The sequence below is a fragment of the Triturus cristatus genome, chromosome 2_1, assembly GCF_964204655.1.
Source record: "Triturus cristatus chromosome 2_1, aTriCri1.1, whole genome shotgun sequence".
NCBI lineage: Eukaryota > Metazoa > Chordata > Amphibia > Caudata > Salamandridae > Triturus > Triturus cristatus.
In genome coordinates this window covers 879,196,484-879,221,146 of record NC_140581.1, presented here as the reverse complement: position 1 = coordinate 879,221,146, position 24,663 = coordinate 879,196,484, and the positions used below count along the sequence as shown (strand labels likewise).

Genomic DNA, 24,663 nt, shown 5'->3' with positions numbered 1-24,663 from the left:
TATATTTTTTGAAGTTAAGTTATGGCTTTATTAATGTCTTCGTAGAACAACCACATTTGCTGGACAAAATATCTGTAGCAAATCTAGGTACATACTTTCTGGGAAATGTCCACTTCAATTTATTAAAATCCATGGTGATATTCAAAGATATGAAAGTTATTTTTCCCACAATGATTATTCACTAAATGCCTAGGAAAATATTCTTTCACTAGACTTCGCCTCATTATGTGGCTTATTAATTCCACTTGAGTGTTGTATATGAGTTTTAGAAGGATAGCTTTTGGCCTTCCAGTGAGCAGCAAGACAAGCATTCCCATACCTGATGATAACAGTGTTATGGGTCTACTGGTGGTGATGTACTGTATTTTCTAGTTCTACAGAGACTGGCCAGGAATTCACACCTTGGTTGTGAATAATTCATTTATGGTTTTGGAGAGATTACATCTTGAAAGGTTGAGCCTAAACATTTTAGCATCTTTAGTAACACTCTTCTGCTCCATATGCCTCCTTACATTTTAAGTACTTTAGCCAAATATAGAGAAGTGTTAAAGCAAATTTGTTCAAGGGCCAGAGGAGTGGGCATAATGTGATTGTTATCATTCCCAGCAAGTGATTTGGCTGTAGGCTGTAGTATGTAGCACAACCTCAACAAGGCCAAGACATGTTTTGGTGTAGCCCACCAGCACTCCATTTCTACAATTAACAGTACAAAACCGTTACCTTAACCACTCTTCCCAAATCCACGACTGAAATACATTATTAGCTGTTTCTTGGGTGTACTGGAACATACATCTATCATTACCATGTGCCTTTTTCAACTGCAAAGACTTTATTGCTTTTCATTGTGTCTTTTTCATTGATTGTTCAAGTGTTTCCTTTTAAGTCGGCTATATCCTCAACATTTCTAAAGTGTCTTAGGGGCATATTATCAAGACAGGAGATAAAATTATCGCCGCTTTAGCGGCAGAAAACTGCAGCTAAAACGGCGATAATGGGCTTGATAATATGCTCTATGGAATTCCAATTGAAGCCCATGTTAGATGTGAACGACATCTAACCTGAGCTTCAACTGGAATTCCATAGAGCATATTACCAAACCCATTATCGCCTTTTTAGCGGCAGTTTTCTGCCGCTAAAGCGGCGATAATTTTATCTCCTGTCTTGATAATCTGCCCCCAAGTGTTTTCTGATATCTCATACAGCAGTCAAAATCTCTGCCATTTTTAAAACTTCTTGTCATTACTATTTGATCCATGACAAGGTAGTCACCTTATCCACTGATCATTTGCAATATCCTGTCCTGTTGTTGCAGCTGTGAATTTTGTGTCAGCAATTTATTAGCTTGCACTTGGTAAAACATAAAATGTGTTCTCCCTAAAGCAATTATCTTCTGTAAGTTGAGCATCATGTTAGCTCTCAGTACTCATTGTCGGTATTAAGTCTTATGAATACATTCCATTCCATTCAGCTATTGTGAACTAGCCTTCTACCTTAATGATAGCTCCTCTTTTCCTGTGCTTCTCTTCCTCACCATTGTCCTCTACACCAATTTTCTGGGCACATCACGTTTAAAATGTCTATCAAATAGTGCCCTTTTTAATACTTGAAGTTTGCATCTGTGGGCATATGCATCAAATGCTGCTAAGGTGCCAATGAAATGCCACATTTTCCTGAAGGCTGTTTCCACCTAAGGCAATGTCTGTTACCTTGTTAAACCATCATTTTCTTAAAAAAGACTTCATGTTTGGTTAGGGGGGAGGGGTGCTTGTTTCATGAACCTAGCTTGAGGAAGCTGCCCCTAACCTGGGGAAGGTGAAAACATTTCCTGAAACACGCTCTGAATGGAACATGTTTAACTGACCTTACACACTGTAAGAAATTGAATTATTGCTTGCGGTGAGTGACTATTCATCTCACACAACAATCACAACCCTTGGGAACTGTTGAAGTCTCTAAATTAACCCTAGCTCAATCCCCTGGTAGCAATGGCACAGAGCCAATAACTTAACTTAGGGGAATATGTAAAGTATGTATGCCGTACCAAAACAGTATTAATGTCAAAATATAAATTAGTAAAAATCCCAAACCTAATTAGACAAATAGAATAAACTTTTATAAACAAAATAGCACTGAAATGATTAAAATCCATTAAGAGGAACTGGAGATACAATTTATTAAAGCTTGAAATAGAATTAGAGGCAAGAAGCGCAAAAAAAGCACAAAGCTCCAATGAAACACGCAGTATACTGCGACCTTTGTGCAATTTCAGGCTGACCGCGATGGAGCGCAGGCCAGATACACCAACCTGGTTCATCCTGGTCAAAGATTTTACCTTTACACTTTGTCCTTTAAGTCACATCCACTACATGAGTATGGTTGTATTATAGAGGCAGCATAACTAAATCACGTGTACCTCACCATGCAGCCTAAACAACCAATGCGTCTTAACCACACTTTCCTTTACCATGCATGCCTTTAACATGTAATTTTATGGTAAAGGCATAAGTGGTAAAGTGGTATGCATGGCTAAGGTCGCGACCCCCCTCCCACCGCGCTAAGCTACAACTCTCTATCTGCTCCCCGCCCTGAGGTCCAAATACTCAACCCCCTCCCTACCCCCACGCTGTCCATAACCCTTAACAAACACTACCCCAAACCCCTCCCAACCCCCTGCGCTGTCCCAAAAACTACCCCAACTCCTTCCACTGCCCTTAGGTGTAAAACCTAAACCCCTATTTTAAAAACACTACCAGACCCAAGCCCTAAAAACTACTCTGCCCTCCTCTAAGCCCTAAAAATGGCTAAGGCAAGCATGGTTAAACTTGTGGTGTTGGAATATATGTGGCTGAGGCCACGGTGTTCCAACTGTTTCCCCATGAGTACACTTCTAAAGCCACCCCACCGGCCATTAGACACTTATAGGCTCACAGGGTATCCAGCAGAGGCACTCAGCAGGGTCCAATTCAGGTCCAGTTGCCACTGGTATGCTGGGTATTTCCAGGAAAGGCCTCCTGTAACTTGTTCTATCCGTGTAGCTTGAACAAGAGACCAGCCTTGTGGCCCTTGAAGCCTATTCCTTTGTCCTGGCTAAAGGAGGCAGCAGGTCCAGTCCTTCAAGGCACCTGTCAGGTCTCAAACTGCAAGTCCAGTTCTCTGCTGATCTTCTACAGGCCCAGGAAGTGTTCTCAAGTCGGTGCCTGATAGTGCCGCAATTATGCCACAACTAGCTAGTGGATGGGAATGATTCATGGGCACGCTCTTACCAATGGGGTAAACGTTACCGAGGCATCCCTACTCACTTGGGTTTTTTTTAAGATGGCAAAAGTCTTCAGTGATATTAAACCTGTGCTTTGAGGTCTGGGGGTGTATGTGTGGGGAGTACAATATCCCTCATCTAACAATAAAATCCAGTCTGAGGCAGCCACTGCACCCTGATAGAGAGGTCTGGTAGGACCAAAGCGGAGTCCATCAGCAACCAGACAGTGGATCTTCAAGATTTTTCTTGGCATCCTGTTCCCTCCCCATTTTAATGGGATCCATGGCTTATATGTAAACCCAGAAATTGAAGTCTGGTAGGACAAAAGCAGAGACCTTCAGCAACCAAACAGTAGATACACAAGAATTGTCTTGGCATCCTATTCTCTCCCCTTTCATGTGTGCCCCAGGTGTTAAATGTGAACCAGCAGACCTGTCAAATAGGATTTGACACTGTAGTATCAAAAAATAGGCCCACAGCCACACCCAGCATATTCTGTGAGGTTTAGAGGAGTCCTCTCTTCTGATTCAAATCAGCCTATTTTTTGTTCCTGGGATGCAATTTACATCAATTCACATGGATTCAATGGTAATTGCTAGCTAGGAAAGCTGAAGAGAAAATGAAAATTAACCTCTAAGAACTTCAGGCAGGAAAAAGTAACTTTTTAAAAGTTACTTTTCCTAAGTATTTAATATAAATCTGACTCCACCATTGAATTGTATTTTTAAGACCTATTAAAATAGTTCCTTGAACATTTATTTAGCTGGGCCATTCCAAGATATGCATTAGTATTTTAATCAGTACTCCACAGTGAAAATACATTTTGGATGCTAGTCACTGTAAAGACATGCTAACGTTACATTTGTACATGTCCTACTTTTAAATACCATGCATCTTGTCTTTTGGACTACAAAACCTACATAGGGTTGACTTATTGATATTTAAATGGACTGTTTTGACCTTTCAAAAGGCTATATTCTGACAGCTCGAACTGCAGTTTTTACACTACTACAGTCAGGCGACGATGATAGGTCTGAAGCCACGCTTAGACTGCCACTCCAGTGGATGGAACAATGGGTGCTGCAGTTCACTAGTAACAGTTGCCTTACAGGCCCTGGGTGCTCCTTGTACTATATACTAGGCCCTATATAAGTTACATATGCTAATTTGGGTTATGCCAATTTGACCATGTTTAAAAGGCGAGCGCAGGCACTCTGCTGCTGTTTAGAAGGGGAAAAGTGCAATATGTTCTGAAGCTAGCACAATTAAGGGTGAAGCAAAAGATGAAAAATCTGGGGTAACCAAGCATTAAACACAGCTTTCCCACATGGCCCAACCTTAGTACCAAAATGCCTAATGCAGACAGGATTTGGTCATGAGAAGCATAGATTGAATGCAGTGTCCTGCCGTTGACAAGGCCTTATACCCAACCCCTTATGGGACCAGGCCCGTTATCTTTGAATAAAATAGATTCTTGACAAAACATTTCCCTATAGTTCAGCAGCAGGATGAAAAGGCAGACTATGCATTCTTTGTCGATTCTAAACAGCAATAAGGATTTCAAGTTTCATAACTCTTCAGTGTAGAGCCTCCTCTGTTTTAAACTGATGAGCCTAGAGATGCTATATTTGCATGAACATTTTAAATGTTTGGTATGAAGCTTCAATCCATAGCGATGTCATTCACAATGCCAATTGGAAGTTGACTGGCAATGCAGAGCTGCCAAGTTACCCAGGTCCATATGTGATATGTTGCTCCGGTCCATGTTTTTTCTTTGAGTTCTGGAACTTGTAGTCTTGCATACTCCATTATAAAACCGGATTACGAGTCACAGATTTCAAATGAAAAAACATGGATTGGAACTGCTCATCGAGCATGGACCAGGGAAACTTGGCAGCTATGGGTATCTTTCCAGTCATGTCCTCAATGGTGCCTTGTGGTCTGTGAAATCAGGGTCAATGTCATGACCAATGGATTGGGTGCCGAGCTATGAATGACTTTAAATGATGAATTCCAAGTTTAAAAAAAATGTAAATCATACCTAAATTGTCACAGAATTTGGTTTTAAATAAATAATAATATCTTAGGAGCAACATTAACCATAACAATGCTTAAATTGCAGTTGTATAAAATCCCATATTTCAAAGGTACTCATGAAATACTGAAATATATTTCATGAATTTCTATGAAATATGGGTTTGATTATCACAATGACAATCCCAAATCTCCATGCAAAACTTTCCAACTATACAATGTTCATCAACATTTTTTTCATGAAACAACATGAGTCAAATTTACTGTCCATTTTCAGTCAATTGTAGTGAAATTAAATTGATATCACTAACAAAAAAAACATTTTTCTCATTTCAGTGGACAATGCACTAGAGCATGCTCACAACGGCCTGTTCTACCACCAGGGTCAATGCTGCATTGCATGTTCCAGGATTTTTGTGGAAGAGTCTATTTATGACGAGTTTGTTCGACGGAGTGTTGAAAAAGCAAAGACACGGGTTCTTGGTGATCCTGTTACTCCTGGAGTAAATCAGGGACCCCAGGTAAATCACTTTTCTTTCTCATTAAAAGTATACAATATATTTTTGGGATAATCATTTAACATTACTTATCACCGTTCAACATGTCTTTATCAAGTAGACCAAACCATTCTCTTGAACTATTTAAATACTCTGTGCACCACCACAGCGTAAGACTTTTTTTTATTTGAAAGGAATACTTCAGACTGTAGTTTTGCCACCATCCACACTCGTTGTACCATGCTGTTTAATTAATTAAAAAGGTGTGACAAATTCCCAATTTTTATAATTTACTTGCTTACTTATATATGCCTACTACCCTTCTGGGTTATAGGCCATCAACCAGGGCTCCCCAGCCATCGCTATTGTGGGCTTGTCTTTCAATCTGACTCAAGGTGTAACCCATCTCCTTACAGTCAGCCTTGAGCCCTCAACGCCAGCCTTTCTTGTCCTTGAGGGTACCAGGTCAGAGCTTGCCTGTTGGTGTATGATGGAGGCTTGCATAGGGTGTGACCTATTCAGCCCCAGCTTCTTTTTATGACTTTTTCACGAGCAGGGAGTTGTAAAGTGTACTGCCATAGGTCTTTGTTGATGATGGTGTTCGGAAGGGGTGGGCGGAACTTGTAGCATTACATAACAAATCTGCAAGATTTCTTAGAGCTCCGGGAGTGGGCGGAATTGGCACATGATGCTTGCACTGAGTTTGAGCACCAGTAACTTGTTCTGCACTGACTTTACACCAACCGTGCATGAGACGGTGCTGCTTCTTTCTGCACTTGAGAAGATTTTCTACTCAAGTGGCAGTTTCCTTAACGCATACGGTCACAACCTGGCGCAACATCCCGTGTTGATAAAATCTCAACCAGGAGACGTTCTAGTGCCCAAAAATCTCACTAGTGCTCGCCAACTTAATGCTAGCATACCATGTGTGAGAAAAAATCTCTGCCACACAGAGCTTCGCAGAGTTTTGCCAAAACTCTGCTATACTCTCAAAGCGCGGAATGGGCAAACCCCACCATCGGAAACTGAATTTTTGACCCCATCCTTGTTGTTGCTGATGGTGTTTCGCCAGCATATTTGGAGGATTTTCGACAGACAGGTGTTGATGAAGGTCTGGACTTTGCTGGTGGTAGTCAATGAGGTCCTCCAAGTTTCTGCTCCATATAGAAGGACTGATTTTATGTTGGTGTTAAAAATCCTGACCTTGGTTTGCAGCTTTAGGTCCTTGGAGATGCAGATCTTCGTTAGCTGAATGAACGCAGCCCTTGCACAGTCACCTCTGAAGACCCCGGGGAAGTAGGCCCTGTCAGTGCCGACAATCCACCCGGCTGTCTCACCAGGTGCTACGACATAGCAGGGCGACACCCGCTGCTCAGCCATAGCTTTAGGGGCAGTCCAACATGGCTAGAGTGAAAATTCTGCAGCCTTGAAGGCGGAAAGAAGTCACAGGCATTGTCCGCTCAACAGCCACCCTCCGAAGTGCCGCCAACCAAGCACAATCATGCTGCAGGCCCCAGCGGAGAGTCCTCAAAGTGCTGCATGTCAGTTGTCCTCCCAGCAATCCCGATGTGGCCCTCTCCAACTTCACTAGATGCAATGGCGAGGCAGGCTTCACTGCACCCCCGTGGAAGGCCAGAAGACAGCCCAGCTGAGTTGGAGCAATGGCACTGGAACCCAGCAGTATAACACCTCTCACGGCTGCCATCAGCCCCAGTGGCTCCTCTTCGGTGCGCCGCCCCAGAAGCCACTGTCACCAATGTGGCCTGCAGTGCGGCACACTCTGTGGTGGGCAAAGGGAGTTGTCTGACCGCTATCCCAGAAGCTAACCACTTGTTTGGGCCCTTGGAAGGAGGGCAACAATGCAGATGTAGTTTCACGTCCCAGAAGGGTCACGGGCACATATTTTAGTGGATGTTTAGAGGGTCAGTCGAGGAGCTCTTAGTTGTGCCTTTGTGACCGCAAGCCACACCGCTTTCCATTTTGCCCCCTATTAACTGATGTTTTCCTCACCTATAATCACATCTCAGTAGATGAAAACTTCAACTTTAGGTTAAAGGACAGCACAATCCACTCTCTTCAAGGACACATGTAAAATCACCATACCCTCATGTTGTCAGACCCAGCTAAAAACCAATGCCAGTCCATCTCATGTTTAAATAATGCTTATAAAAACTCAGATCTAAGAGTCACACCAGCGAAATAACCTGGTACACACTGTAAACTCAAAATGTATTTCCATCTTTTAAGCATGCACCTAAAAATGGCCTTCAAATGGTTTAAATCATTCTTGGCACAATGTGTTAGAAAGAGAAAACTCCTTTACTATACCCATAAAGTCAAAAAAGATTCTCATTATTACCTGTCTTCTTTAACATTTTCATACACCCTTAATGAAACTGATGCTGTCATACCAACTTCAATTAAGCTGCTATGTGGGCGATATTCACATTTAACTTGGAGGCACCGGGTATTGAAGCAATTTAAAAGCATAAGCAAAGTCACTAAACACTGAGGAATGGAGGACAATGGCTGAAAATGATATGGCTCAGAAGCATAAATCTATGCTAGAGCTCAGTACACATTCACACCCTTTACCCTCTCTTTTTTTTGCCAACAAGGTTAAATAACAAACAAAAAAGCTGTCGGTCTTGTTGGACATAAATCTCACAGGTGGGAGCAGTAGTAAAAACCTCCTGCCATCAAAACCCCCCAAAAACCCTCTCATTCATTCCCCACACTACACTTAACTAGCCGAGACTCTGAGGAACTCTAGACTCGACTTGGAAATCAACCTTTATCGTGGACTATTAAACCAAAGTTCCCAAAAGCTGCACAGCACATTGAGGAGTCTGAGATTTAGCCAGAAAACACATAAACCAGTTGTGGCAAACCACCCACAACTGCACAAACTCCCAGAAAAACAAAATGATCTGTTCTACAAATGCAAATTCACGAGAAATGCACATGCGCGGGCACCCGCGAATGCGCAGTTTTCAACGAGAATGAGATGAAGACGAGGAGGGCTGCTCGGGAACGCCGCAGCTAAGGTAAGGTTCTTTTTATTTATTTTAAAGGCGTTTTTGAGAAGTTGTATTATTTGTTAATAGGGCGGGTGGCGTAGCGGAACTACGCGGAGCACCACAGATTTTTTTCTCAGCTCTGTGGCACTCCGCGTAGCCCCACTACGCCCAGGCTTAGCCAAAAGAAGAAACTGGGAGCATGCAGTAAGCTCTTATGACCCAGACTCTCCTGTGATCCTCAATGCAGCCGCGGGTGGCATGACTTTTGGGGGAGGCAGCCTCCCCCGTTCTTACTTGCCACTCTCGGGCAACATTCGCCTTCCCACTCTTCAATCAGCTGCCGGGCCGCTGTATGCAACCACTGCCAGTCCCTCTTGTGAAGCTGATCACTACTTGTATCCACCGGTAACTCGCTATGCATTCAAACTCCATGCTTCTGTCCATAGAAGCAATAATGCTTTGAAGAGTGCGCTTAAAAAGCAAAATGAACAAAAATATAAGAAATACAAATGTTAGCACAATCCATTCATGGCGACAGTGCAATTGAAGCAATGGTTGGTTTAAGGGAAATTAGACACTCCCAGAAGCAAATGAATCTGGATATGAGAGATGTATAGCAATTCAATATAGCAACACATGAATTTCATCAAAACAGTCCATTAACTAAATTAAGTACAGTGAGAAAGAAGTTATAAAGTAGTTGCTAACATCTAGAATACAAGCAAAGCCTTTAAGTAAAAAACAGTGTGTATGAAATGTAATCAAAGGTAATAAAATGTAAGGAAAGAGTAAAGGAGAAAATAGTCAAAAAAGAGAGAGAGAAAAATAAAAAGGAAGAGAGAGAAGAAGAGAAGAAAGTACACTCTATAATATATATTAAAAATAACTTTCTAACAAACAATGTATTAATACTTTATACAATAAAAAGGGAAAAATAGTATCAATAATGAATTGAGCATAACAATGGCCTAAGCATTATATATTGGAACACAGAGATAATTAAATTATATTATTTGCATGTAAAGTCAAATATTGAGTCAAAGGTTCACACAGTGTTCAACGATTAACTGCTAACAATGCAGAATGCAAATTGTAGCATACCAAATCCCACCACGGTTAAAGGGTAATATTATCTTCTGATTTCCAATTAGATGTAATTACCTGGAAGTCAGCTGCCATCAACAGATTAGCTAGTTTGCAAAGCATTTTATTCTGTGGCCATGAATTACTCACCCCGTCCCCCCCCCCCAAAGAAGCAAACACACAATGGAGAAGGAAATGTGAACTTGAGTGACGTCCCTTATTCTTGTCCATACCTGCACCCAAAAATGGGACAGCTTAGGACATGAAAAGCACATGTGAAGATAGGTACCAGGATTATTATTACAATGCCAACAGGTGCCTTGCTTGAGTAATTTGAACTTAAACAAATGTGCTAATGTATGATAGAGCCTGTCATAGAAGTAGTATCATGTTTGAGTGAGATTGGCAGGGGTGCGGTCGAATATATTTTTTCCTATATTCTCTGGCAGTGAGATATAGGCCTACAAGAAAGCAAATCAGATTCTCAATTTGGATTCAGGTCTGTCAAAAGTGGGAGTTATCCGTTTTAAAAAAATTAGGGTTGCTTTGGAGGGTGGGTGATGTAGCTCTGAGAGGGTTGTGGACTCTGTCCTGAGCCGAAAGAATAGGGCGAGAGACAAGAATGGGAGTCAGCAGTGATTCCAAGAGCTGGTTTTGTTTGAGATATTTTGGAGCAAGTTTTAAAGAAGAGGAGAGGGTATCAGATCTGCCAACTCGCACAGTGCTACTGTGTGACACTTGATATTGGTTCCCATCACACAGTCACCCAGTGAGGAGCCGATATCACACAGTGGCAGGGAAAATGAGCTGAAAACCATGGTAAATAGTGGATTTCAGCTAGTTTTCTGAGGCTTTGAACTGCTGACGTCCATCATGGGATGTGAAAACACCCCAGGGCATCTGCACCATCCTCAGCAAGCTTATTTTTTGGGGGGAGGAGGAGGAGCCTTGGCGACGGTGTGGTGGAAAAAGTCCCTCATAGGTACTTCTTTCACTAGGCCCCCTCCCCTGCTCACACGGTGAGATTCTTGTTGAAGTTGGCAGGTCTGGGGTATCAAATAGGATAATACTATTGTTCTTGAAAAGCAATTGAGAGATTGTAAATAAACCCTTATTTAACCAATTTTGCCAGAAGAAAGCTTTGCCATTAACCGCGATCCTTTGATTATACCAAATAGAACTGTTAGAAATGGGGTTCTCTAGTTGGCAATAGTTTGCACCTTTGTCCAAATAGGGGCCCTTCCTTCCAGTTAGGATAAGGGTGATACACTACTGAAATAACCACTGCTAACCCCCTTAGTGGCTTGGAACGAGCAGTCAGGCTTATCTCAGAGGCAGTGTGTAAAGCATTTGCACACAACCAACAGTAACACAATGAAAACACTACAAACAGACACCACACTAGTTTAAGAAATATAACAAGTATTTATCTGTGCAAACAAGACCAAAACGATAAAAGACCAACATACAGTAATCAAAAATAGGCACTTTGCAAGTATGACTTTAAAAATGCAGTTCCTTGTAGTCAGTAGCTCAGTCCGGTGCTACAGCTGTGGTGAAAACAACAGAATCCAACAGTTCCAGCCGACCGCGTCTGTGCGGATTGGCTTTAGTGTCAGCAGACTTGTAAAAAGGACCTTTGGTTCTGGCCAATCGCATTGGTGCAAGCGACAGTGCCAGTTGATGGGAGTTGGCGTCAGTCTGCCAAGACTGCAGTGTGAGACGGGGCAGTGGCTTGTGTGATTTACGAGCAGTGCCCCCATGGGTGTCGCAGTGATCCGGCAGCAACGTCGTCAGTGAGACCAGGGCGGCAAAGTGAAGCGAGCCGGTGTGGAGTGCGGTGCCCACAGGTCGCGTTGCAAGCAGTGGCTCGATGGCCGCGGCGGTCGTCGGTGAGAACAGGGTTGTGGTGCAAAGTGCAGCAGTGCCCTCTGTGGTGCCGTGAAAATACAGAGTCCTCAGCGGAGTCAGTGACGGTGTTGGCTGCTTTCCCCCTCTGTGGCAACTGAAACCACGGTTAAAGAGGCAGTACCCAGAGGTAGGTTAAGTCTTTGTTCTATTTCAAGTCCTTGGAGATACTCAGCAACAAGTAAAGAAAGTTCAGTCCAACCTTTCACTGCCCAAAGCAAAAGCTGCAACTGAAGGCCAACCCAACAAAGCAACAACACAGGAACGGGGTAGTACTCCTCCCAGCAGTTCTTCCAGCTGTTCTTCTTGACAGGTTCCTTGATCTAAGCGAGTTCTAAAGTTCTGGGGTCTGGGCCCCAATATTTATATTTCATGTCTCGTTATTCTCTGGGGCAGAGAGTGTCTGTGCTTAGTCCAAACCAGTTTGGTCCTCTCTGGCCCAGCTTCCCGGTAGGAGGTGGAGAAAGCATTGTCCAAGGCAGACCAGGCCCATTCAAGTGCAAGGAAATATCCTCCCACTACTCTAAATGCAGCCTAGGTCTATTCAGCCCAGTCCTGACTCATCCAGGAAAGGCAGGACACACCTTGATACCCCTAGTGCCACTCTGAAGAGAATGCACATCCCAAGCCCCTGTCACTCAAAAGCCAAACAGTCAATCCACAACCCAGCAGAGGCACACAGGATGGCCAAGCAAGAAAATACCTTCTTTTTAAAAGTGGCATTTTCAATCACAGAACATAAAAATCATCTTTACTAAAAGATGCATTTCTACATTCTAGGTTCAGACATACTAAACTCTATTTCTCTCCCTTGTGCCAATGGGAGGATATACTCGTAAAATGTTACAAAGTATTACTCATTTTATCATATGGGACAGATAGCCTTTAAACAGTGAAAAACGAATTACACTGTAGTTCACTATAAGGACATGTCCTACCTTTCAAATACACTGCACCCTGCTAATAGAGGTACCTTGGGCCTACCTTAGGGGTGACTCACATGTACTAAAAGGAAAGGTTAGGGCTTGGCAAGTGGGTCCACTTGCCAAGTCGACATGGCAGTAAAAACTGCGTGCAGACACTGCAGTGGCAGGTCTGTGAAACCTTTGAATTGCTGCTCATGTGGGTGGCACAACCAGTGCTGCAGGCTCACTAGAGCATTTGATTTACAGGCCCTGACAGTCTCAGTGCACTTTACTAGGGACTTACTAGTGAATCAAATATGCCAAACATGGAAACACCAATTCATAATATAATTTACAATAGGAACACTTGCACTTTAACACTGAACAGCAGTTAGAAAGTGCTCAGAGACAATAAACCAGCAAAAACAGAGTCAAAACCAGGAGGACAGAAAGCAAAAAGACAGGGGAAACATGCCAAAAGATGCCAGGTCTAACAAGGACTGTGAACAAATTGCTCATATGAAGACAGTTGAGCTACTAAATACGGCTTGAAAAGAGAGCAGGAGTGTGACATGACTTCCAGTATTCAATACTTGGGGGTGTGAGACATATGTAGTATATGTTTAAGAGAGAATGGAGAGATAAAGGCTAGATCCAGTTGATGCCACAGTTTGGACTGAGAGTCAGACAACTCAAGGGAACAATCTTGGCCATGTTTAATACCAAATGCTTTGTGATAGTGAAAGAAGTTGTGTAGGTTAACCCCTCCAGAATATTTATGTAATTTTGAGTAATGTAGGAAGATACTAGAAGGTTTCCTATTCCTCAAGCATCTAGATAAAAGCTTATCAATAGCTATGAAGTATTTATTAGGGATTCTTTTGGCAACATCATGAGATAAAATTAACAATAGGAAGTAGAATCTTTTTATTGTATCAAGGCGGCCCCACCACGACAAAAACAAAGATGACCAGCCCTGCTTTCGTTTTGCAATTTTTACAAGAAGGTCATCCTTAATAGAATGAAGTGTATGTCTACGATTGTTGCAATATAAGATTCCTAGGCGTTTGATCTTATCGGGGTTCCATGAGAAACCTGCTCCTGCAAAAGATGATTTTAAACAGAAATTATTTAAAAGCATCCCTTCTGACTTATCTATATTAAGTTTATAGCCAGACACCCTGAAGTATGTAACTAACTCTTCAAAGAAGTGAGGAAGAGAGGATTCTGGTTTGGAGGAGGAAACAAGAATGTCATCCGTATACGCAGTGTACATTATTCATCTGGAAACCAGAAAAGGCATCATAATGGTTCAATCTATATTTGAAAGGCTCAAGTTTTCTTGTCATCTCCATAATATCTGGCATTAATCTTAAGGAGAGCACCACATGCTTTCTCTATGTTTGATATATCGAATGGAATCCTGGCAGCCATCAAAGCATCTCAGTCGGGTTTATTATTCTTAGACATAAAGCACTTGTTCTCTAGTCGCTTGATTTCATTTAAAATGGAAGCAGATTCTTTCTCCATCGTTTTCTGTTTGTTACAAACATAGCTAATAATACATCCTCTGGAAGCCACTCTAAGTGAATCCCAATTAAAGAAAGTCCTGAAGTTTGGCTCAGTCCTCAAAAGTGTAAAAAGTCTCCTTAGATGTGATTTTATAAAAGCAAAGATGAACAGGACCAAATCTGCTGTTCATGGATTATACCTGTGAGCGAAGTTCAAGAAAATGTTTCCTCCTTGTGACTCTTGCAACCCTGCGAGAAAAAGATCCTGTGGTCAGACCATTGTAGGGGTCCGGTTTGCTTAGTCACTGAAAGGATGTGCATTAAATCACTGTGCTGCAAGAAAAAGATAATGATGCCTCAGGGTTTCTGAAGAGACACTATGGGTGAAGGTTTGGGACTGAGGCAATGTGCACATTGAATATTAAGCTGACTGTGATCCGGTAAGTGCACAATAGTAGGGATGATCTGTTGTAAAAAGGAGATTATATTGGCACCCTCTGAATTATCTGGAATACCGTAAAGGCGTAAGTTATTTCTACAATTCCTGTCTTTCAGCTCTTCTGTGGTCCTCTTCAGAAGTGCTATTGCCTTTGTCAGTTGAGAAACCATGGAGAGCGAGACCCCCACATCACTAATCCTCTACTCAATAGCAGTAATACGGTGGTAATGAGAGGACCATTTCTCCTCAATGCTCAAAAGGGAGGCATTAGTTTCCACAACAAAGGGTTTTAGAGCATGGAGAATCCATTCAAGGTGAATGGAGGGGGTGACTTGGAGGAAGAATGTGATTCCTTCTCAAGTCTCATAACTGGAGCAGAAGAATTCCTCTGCAGAGCAGCAGATACAGCGTTAGTACATCCCATCCCAAGGTCTTTTGGGATCTCCATAAGGGCTGACAAGATCTTGGGAGCAAGAGCACTTTGATGACCTTAATGACATGATTTTAATGGGAGATGTGTGAGGAGTAACTTTGTACTTTTGCTTCAAGGACCTACCCATAAATTAGTAGTCCAAACTGTTAATTGATCAAGTCCAGAGGTGCAGCGGAGGCTGATGACCAGAACGATGCAAAGTATCCCTGCCAAAAATAGTCTATAATCCAAAAAGTCAATTGTGACCCAGGTATTAGCAGTAGCATGTGACTTCTGCAGATTACAGTACATAAAAGAAGGTAGGTGAGGCCATTAAGAGGGAAACACGCCTGGAACCCCTTAACATAGCCCAAATCCAGTCAGAAACAAATGAGGACACAGCCAACACCGCAAGTCAGAGGACTCCAAAAGAAAAGAAAACGCCCATTAGAGAATAATATTTAATGTCTTACTGCAACAGGGACACCGGCGATCTAGTACGCAGAGATGCTAAATTAAGAGTCTCTAGCCGGTGAGACGTATTGGGGGAAATCCTCACAGAGTCACAAAATAACAAGCGCTTCTGAAGTGAACCGCACTGAAAGCAGAGTTTAAAGCCAGCAGAGGTCACTAGAGGCCAAATAATGGGTGTAGAGGAAGGTGTCCACCTTCCAAAACTGATTCCAGCACTCTGAGACAAAAACATCCTGGAGAGTCGCCGTGGAGACAAGCGTTCACCGATTTAAGCCCCTGCGACCATCTCGTGTGGCGTTCGTGACCGCTTCCATGATATTCTAAGGAAGAAAATTGAATGAGAATGAATCTATACAAAACAGAAATATGACATGCGATGCAGAAGAAAAGTGGCAAAACATTTCTGACTAATTTTAATTATGCTGTTTTCAGTCCAAACAAACACCTTAGTTACACTGCGAACTGTAGTGGATGCTGGATTAACCTTTTCCATGCCATGGCTGGAGCCCTTTTTCAGTGTAAAATGCCCTCCTCTCTCATATTTTGTTACTTTATGGGATTGAGGGCCAGATGTACGACCAGTGTAAATTGCGACTCGCAATATGCGCTCGATTGCGAGTAGCAAATTGCGAGTCACAATTTGCAATGTACAACAGTGTCAGAGACACTGATTGCGAGCGCAAAATGCGAGGCTCATTAACATTAATGAGGCACTCAAAATGTGCGACCCCATTGGGAAAACCTGGCCCTCTCAGGGATGGTGGCCTGCTGAGCACAGCAGACCTCTATGTCTGGGACTGCTTTTAAATAAAGAAGTTTTTTTTAATGCAGCCCGCTTTCCTTAAATGAAAACAGGATGCATTTAAAGAAAAAAAATGAAACTTTTTCGTTTCATTTTTTAAGGGCAGGAAGGTGTCCCTGGGATCACTGCCTGCCCCTAAAAAATATTTTCCCCTGCATTTGTAAAGGGGAAGGGGTCCTCTGGGGACCCCATCTCATTTGTGACTGGTTTACCACCCTCTTGAAGAGGGCAATAAATTGCAAGTGTTTTGCACCCGCAATTGCGGTCGCAGAGCATTCACAGATAGGGCTGCTATTTGCAATTAGGAAGGGGTGCCCGTGGAACGCCCATTCCTAATTGTGAGTCGCTAAACACTATTTTGCGAGTCGTCATTTTTTGCGAGTCTCAAAATAGTATTTGTTCATGCCCACAGTGATTTTGCATGTGAAAACGGGTTGCAAACCCGTATGCGCATACAAAATCACGCTGTACATCTGGCCCTGAATGCTTTATTTTCAGGGATGGAATGATTATAGTAAGGTCGGAAGGAAAATTCATTCCAAATTTGAGGAAAGCTAACATGAATCATGTGGCCTAATGTACTTTCTAACCAATATTATCCGAGAGGCAGTTCAAAGAGTGGCATCTCCCAGAGTACACTGAACCAATGCAGCAAAAGAATGTGAGTGACTGGTTTACTGGTGGATCCTTGTTTCATTCCAATGTTCAGGGCTGTTAGGAGCAGGCCTTTCCTGACAGTTAGTGCCCTCTTTACTGAGTACAGCATGAATGCTCTATTGCATGCTCTCTAGTTGGAGAGATATAAATGAAAAGTTCACTGTTTAAAGGGGCATGTTAAAACGAAAAGGATGCTAAACAGACTACCATGGGAAAATATTCAAGTTGCTAAGCTTGACAAGGGCCCAGGTCCCTGAAGTTTGGGTCTACCCGTTCTATCTCAAATAAAGAGGCTATTTGGCAAATCACCTCCTTTCAGTCACAATGCCATGCAATATAAGCAAGGGGTAGGTAGGTAACTGATGTGCACATTCATTTTTAAATCATTTTGATAAATACCCTTAGTTGTGGCCCACAGGTCACGTTAGAAAACAGATCACCGAGCTCTATTCTTGGCTTCAGTTTTATTGACCTATTAAATATTTGAGCAGGGTGGAGGCTTAGCTTAAATGCATTTTTTGGCCATATTTCTACAGAGTACTTAATCCTCAATTAATCAGATATCGCTTTACATAATAATGGAACTGGAGTGCAAAAGCTTCCAAAGCATAGAACATGATGAAAAGATATCCATTCCTATGGGGGGCAGGTGCACATTCTTGCCAGAATTAGCTGCACAACAAAACAAACTAGATGAAGGAATGCAAAGTTACTGTTTTCTGAGGTTGGAGCATTGCCTGCTGTTGCTATGACTCATTCAAAGTAGTCTTAATTATGTTTACCTGCAAAAGTGAGAAGTCGCATTTCTTAGATTAAGATAATCATACAGTGTATTTGCTGTGTATTAGGGCTTCTAAGGTAAATTTCAAACATCATATTTGAGCTAACCAATACACCGGACAGTCGTAATAGAAATACGTACATAGGGTTTGGTTTAGAGTGTGGTGGTCTTGGTACTCTGCCACAGACATTATTCATGACTAATATTATACACGCTTGTCATAAAACGATCGGAATGTCAATCACATTCATGATGGAGGACCCATCCTCCAAACTCTAAATTGCACCCAAAGTTCATTTAGTAGACGTAATGGAACATAAAATATACATTATAATATATGGTCTAATTTGAAGTGTGGAATGTAATGCTGAGTGAAGTTAATCACAGTGGTTCATCTCTGGTGTTATTTTTCCTATTCCCATGCTCTTGCAGGTAGAGAGTTATTTAGCTTTCCTGTAGGTAGCTTCCAGTTTGATTCTGGGTATGTCTGACTCCAAGCTAGGTCATTGTTGTTTGTAGATAACTATTTTGGCCTGATTTAGAAATGTCTTGGTGGAGATCTCGCCACCACATTCAGCGATTTCCACATGGATATCTCTCTACATTGATATTGTCATGGCAGTTCCCGTCTATGTAGGAGAAGGTTGATGGACAATGCCATCAGCCATGATGGCCAGCCATCAAACTTTTAAAAAGGTCATTGGTTTTCAAATGCAATCTACCAAAGTCAGAATTGTAGACAACTAATAAAACACGACCCCCCACCCCACACCCTGGAACTCTTCTTCCTCTGATGACCCCTACTCCATCAAGCCATCAGCGGAAGTGGGATCTGTTGACAGAATGCTTATGCTTCACCTGTCTCTAAATGAGGCCAGTGGACAACGTGTTTGGTGGGCAGGGTACTTTGTCCCTGTGTGCCAAACTTTAAATCAGGCTCCATATCTCTTTCTTCATTTCCCCAGCGGCTTATCTGCCCTTGTGGTAGAGAAGTACCTCCAGATATGGTGAGATTGTACCCAACTAATTCCAATGGCTGGCAAAAGAAAAGCTCTAACTACATAAATATCCTTTCTTCTTCTTTGCATAACTGTCTGATATTTGTTATCTTTGGTATCTTTCACTTTCTTTCACTCCTTCACCTTATCTGCCACTCTCCTCTTTATTATAAAAGCTTGTTCTTTTTCCTTTGTAATTCCTACTTTTTCTCATTCCCACATGTTTATTTTTCTTTCTCCACCATGCCATCCTTTATTCCCAGCATTAAATCATTCTACAGCTTAATTTCCTGTGCATCTTGAATTGCTTCCTTACGTACTACACCTTTTTCCAATGTCATGTGTCCTTACTAGTTATGCAGTCACTCCTCTTAAAGCCTACACCTTTCTTCTTTAGTCACTTTGGGATTTCAACCTATGCAAACTCATCTTTCTAAACTAAGGTGGGACTCCACACATTCATATACAGTTAGATCTGGAATTCCAAACATGTACATAACTCCAGAATTTCTTTTCAACATTGTAGTGCTGTTTCCAAGCCTCCACGATTCTGTGTTTTACAAAATATACTATCCTACTGCCCCTGTAGGTATACTCCTGCAAACCAGACGTGTCTACTGGATGATTTTGCACTTGCATAGTGAGAAAATAAATACATTAACAGAATTTAGAGCAAATTTCAAATTTTGTCTCCTTCACAAATTGTGTGTTCTTCAGGACTCTTTTAAAGCGTGAGCATTAATGTTGTAAAGTTATATCTCTTTTTGTACACTGAGTGCATTAAAGGCCTTAAGAGTCTCAAAACCTTTGGGACAAATTTGAAGTTGTAGTACTCTCTCATTTAAATATGGCCAGATTCATCATATTATCTTGGAAATGCTTTAGTTCCACCAAATATCTGACTACAGTGGTTCTTTGGAAATAATGTTTATATGATAGAGCTAAAACTGAATTTGTTTTCGTATTGATATAAATATGACAACTTGTGATTTGAAAGGTTTATTACTAAAATTATTATTTCTTGCATTTGAATCAATTCGAATAGAACTAACACAATAGAACACAATAACACCATCTAAAGGCTATTAAAAGGAGATGCTTTCTGTTTATCTGGAAAGTATGATCATACAATTAGGACTGAGTTTGCTTGATGGGTGTATAAATATTTATTTCTGTGTGGCCTCTAGATATTAGAGCCTCAAACACTTTTTGGATACTGAGATGTCATATAATATCTCCCGCAGTGACAGCCGAACTGTAAAGTAGATGATCTAAAAACTTTACCATTGTTTACAAATTTGGATAACATATTTTGCACTTCTGGTGTGTTGTCAGTTACGGTACAGATATGTTTCACTTTACCCCCATGGGAGCTTATTTTGAGTTATTTGACTGAGTGCTTATGATGAAGGTTCTTTCATGATGGGCGCCGACTTCTTCTAAGTTCTGGCACTACCAAGAAACTGCTGACACCTTCCTTGGATTTTATTCATACTTATGTGACCTATCTGTATTTGTATTTGGTATTTTGTAAAGTGCTATAATTCACTCAGAGGCATCTTCTGGGAAGTGTCAATTATTTGCAGCTGATGTGTATTATAAGTTGCTGAGCGGGTAGTACCAGGACTTAAAGCTATTCTGAATTTAAAGCTTCAACAAATTATCTCTTGGCTTACAGCTAGAGGAAGACAGTTCAATTGATTTACTGGTGCAAGTGGGAAGCAGCAGCAACATCAAACATGGTTAGTTTTATGGACATGGATTAAAAAATGCCCAGGTTATTTTAGGAGACTAGTGCCATTTAAGTGCACTTCAAGATTTTCCAACAGTGGTGTGTCTATGTTTGTGCAAAAGCCTCCTGTTGGACCTGGTCCTTTCAGTAGGGTCACAACAGTTTTTTTTGCCTTCCTCAGCCATTCTTTGTTGAATCCCTTTTTGTTGGTTGTTAGGACTCTGGTCACTTTTTCCCTGCTAACCAGTGGCAAAGTGTTTGATCTCGCTCCTTAAAACATGGTAAAATTGGACTACACTTAATTGGCACATTTAATTAGTTTGCAATTCCCTAGTAAAAGGTCCCACGTGTACCTCAGGCATGTGAATTAAATGCTACTAGTGGGCGGCAGCACTCATTGTGCCACCCACTAAAGTATGCTTTTAAAACATGTCTCATGCCTGCCACTTCTGACTGTAGTGCAGTTCTAAACTGCCCTTTTAACCTGGCAAAATAAACTTTTTAAATAAACAGATGGCGGGATGGCTGGGGAGGTGCTGTACCCTTCCCTGATTAGTTTTCAAAGGGCTTGCCTAGAGCGCACAAAAAGGAATCTGACACCAGGCCTTTGGTCCCCCTAGACAGTTTGGAGCCAAGCCCATAGGAAGGAATTAAGTGACCTGAACCGGTTTTGGGGATTAGTCTGATAATTCCTCCACATAAAGGCTGTCAATGCGTATTAGAAATGGGGTTCTGGTTGGCTAGGGCATGCATCTAAGCCAGGGAGAGCCCACCACTCTAGTCTGGGCAAGTAAGTTACAAAAAAAGATAACCTGTGCTCACCCTCCAGTAGCTTGGCGCAGAGCAGTTAGGCTTATCATCAGGGGCGATGTGTAAAGCGTTTGAGTAACATACTCACACAGAAATACAATGAACACACCACAAAAAAGACTCGACATGGGATTATTTAAAAATAAATATAGTATATTGTATATAAAACAAGACCAAAACACCATGAATCATAAATACTGTGCATATTATGATAATCTGAGATAGTATTTGTTATTCTTGACAATGCAAGAATCAAAATGACATACATCATAATATCAGTTCATGTAATGCCAGTTTGGTTAGAGAAAGAAAACACATAAATCACCATATATCACCATGAAACCATAAATACTTTGCAGGTAATGCAATCTTGTTTAGAGGCAATGACATGAAATGCCCATATATATCCACAGAACTTAGAGCCCAGCACCTCGCCGCTCATCCCAGCAGGAGTATGGTAGATTTGGGAGCCTCATTAAAAACAAGAGTATTTATAATCCAGGCGTAGGCCGCAGAAGCACCTGCCTGCCTACTTGTTGTGATATGGTAATTCAGGTTCATCCTGAGTGACATCCGGCGGCCTCCATCGAGGCTTCACCCAGTAATGCCACTGAAGAGAAAGGTGGCTCCAAAGAACAAATACTCCAAGACATGACCCGATGGGAGTGGGGGGTGGAGGAGGGTGCACACACCATAGTATCAGTGGGGAGACCTCAATGGGTCCCTCCGCATGCGGAGCATTCAAATTGCAGCTGTCACTCAGCAACCTCAATTTCCTGAAAGGGAGCAGGGCTATCGAGGGATTTCCATCAGGTTGACGGTGATGCGGGGCACAGAAAGTGGGTGCCTCGATACGGCACTCCCACTTTACAGGCCGCTCGGCAGAAATGAGGAGCGCTCAGCAAGCACTACCTTCTTTGCAACCAGCATTCAACACACGCTGATGAAAACGATGTTGATGACCGGATTCAAGAGTCCCATGGCCGATTGTGGGTGGTATGATGGATACATTCTAAATCCTCAAAAAAAAACATAAGGGCAGGAAGGGGGACATGCCAACAGCCTGGAACACACACAGAGCATGGAAGCAGGCAGCAGGCCAGCACACTAGTTTACTTGGGCTGAGTGGCAGTCTCTCCAGCAGATGAGCAGGCAAGCAGGTCAGCACAACAAAGAAAGTATTCCCAATGGTGGTTTCTCCTGGCAGCACAGCAGTCCTCTGGCAATGTGCAGTTCAAAGAGCCAGTAGGGTCTGATTACCAGACCATTCAGTGGCTAAAACATGGGGACAGATTCCCTGTTCTTATACTTAAAATTGTCTTTGATCAAAGGGTGACTTCAAAGGTACCCTTATAAGTGTGCAACAATCCCTTTCAACCCAGCCCTGGCTCCAGAGACCAGTAAGGGGTAAATTAGCCCTTTGTGTGAGGGCAGGACCCAATCTATACAGATGTAAAGTGTGAACCTCTCCCTCTCCCAGCCCAGGAAGACTGTCAATATGCAGATGAATGGAGATGTCACCCGTCACACTCAGACCTCCCTGTGTTGTGGCTGTCTGGAACGTATGCACCAAGTGTAGCTGTCACCCAGCCCTACACGTGTATTGGAGTCAGGATGAAAAGCACAAAGATTCATAAGCACAGAGAAATACCCACTTTCTAAAAGTTGTGTTTCTAAAAGAGTGATGCACAATTCAACTACACCAGTAAGTATGATTTAGCACCACTATTCTAAACATACCAAACATGGCAACGTCCTCATTTGAGATCTGAAATTACCACTTAAAATTATATAAGGGAATTCCCAATGCTAGCCTATGAAAAAAGTAGGCCTCACAGTAGTGAGAAACTCAGTTGGCTGTTTGTCACTACCAAGACATGTCACACATAAAGGCGCATGTCCTACCTTTTACTTACACAGCACCCTGCCGATAGGGCCACCCAGGGCATACCTTAGGGGTGACCTATGTGTAATAAAAGTGGAGTTTAAGGCTTGGCAAGTAGTTTTAAGTGCTAAGTTGAAGTGGTAGTAACCTGCTCACCCAGGCCATACAGTGGCAGGCCAGAGACAGGTTTGAAAGACTACGTCTGTGGGTGGCACAATCAGTACTGCAGGCCCACCTGTAACATTTAATTTATAGGCCCTGGGTATATAGGATAACCCCTTACAATGGACTTTCAAGTAAATTAAATATGTCAAACAGGTGAAAAGCAATCATACCTTGATTAGAGGAGAGAGTACATGCACTTTAGCACTGATTAGCATTGGGAAAGTGCCCAGAGTTCTAAAGCCAACAAAAAGGTCAGAACAATAGGCAGAGGAAGGCTAAAGGTTTGGGGATAACTCTGCAGAAAGTGCTAGGTCCAACAATGGGGATAAAACGTGGCCCCGTCAGACCGCACCTCAGAACACTCCTGGACCTCTGGAAGATTCAGAAGAAGGGCTGCCCTGCTGCAAGAAAGACTGCCCTCTTACTTGAAAGACTGCATTGCTGTCTGAAGGAGGAAGTTTGGATCTGCTTGCCTTGATCCCAAGCTACCCAGACTGACTCCAATGGTCAGTTGGCTGACATCCTGTGTAAGCTACAGAGGCATGCGCTGCAACTGCCCAGCAGACCAACTCCAACTGGCCCTGTCTTAGCTCAGCTGCTGGCCTGTGCTGTAGTGAGTACTGAGCCCCAAAAGGTGCCACCATGTTCTGGACCCGTGGCTGGCATAAGAGAGCACTCCTCCCTGCTTAACTGAGGGTTCCCTCAGATCTGGCATGAACTGACACAGTGCCTCACAAAGCTGTGCAGTGTCAGATTGAAGGCTTCACTGGAATCTTCGCCAGCAACTCAAAGCCTTATAGGACAACGCCACTCAGATCCCATCTGAAAGCTTCACCGGTTCCAACTCAGAGCTATGTGAAGCCCAGCAAAGCTCTCAGCACAGCTTAAAGCTTTATCAGAACCGATAGCAAGTGACACGAAGTGCTATAAAGCTTCGCAACACAGCTGAAAGCTTCATCGGAATCAACGCCAAGCCCCACAAAGTCTCACTGCACAGCTGAAAGCTGCATTGGAACGATGAGCAGCCGCGCAAAGCAACACCGCACAGACCTCACACGAAGGACTTAAGGTGCAAATCCCAGCAGGCCAAACTCATGTGCCCAGCCTGTGCTGCATTGCAGTCGGCTTGAACTTGTGATTTTGCCCCAGTGCAGTGTGACCAGATACCGACAGTTGGTGCTTTCTGAATCGTGATGATGTTTTCACTTAAAACTGTAGGAATCAATATCTCAGATTCACTGATTGGATTTTTGTCGTTCTGATATCATTTATTTATTCAATCTATTTTTCTAAA

At 42.5% G+C, this 24,663-nt stretch overlaps 1 protein-coding gene across 1 annotated transcript in view; it reads left to right on the top strand.

Annotated features, from left to right (window-relative positions):
- Positions 1-24,663, top strand: part of ALDH1A1 (aldehyde dehydrogenase 1 family member A1) — a 188,253-nt gene that overhangs the window by 94,039 nt on the left and 69,551 nt on the right. Inside the window, exon 9 of the mRNA XM_085633036.1 lies at positions 5,627-5,811. Within this exon, the coding sequence (XP_085489162.1) occupies positions 5,627-5,811 (185 nt within the window). The remainder of the gene's footprint in view (positions 1-5,626; positions 5,812-24,663) is intronic.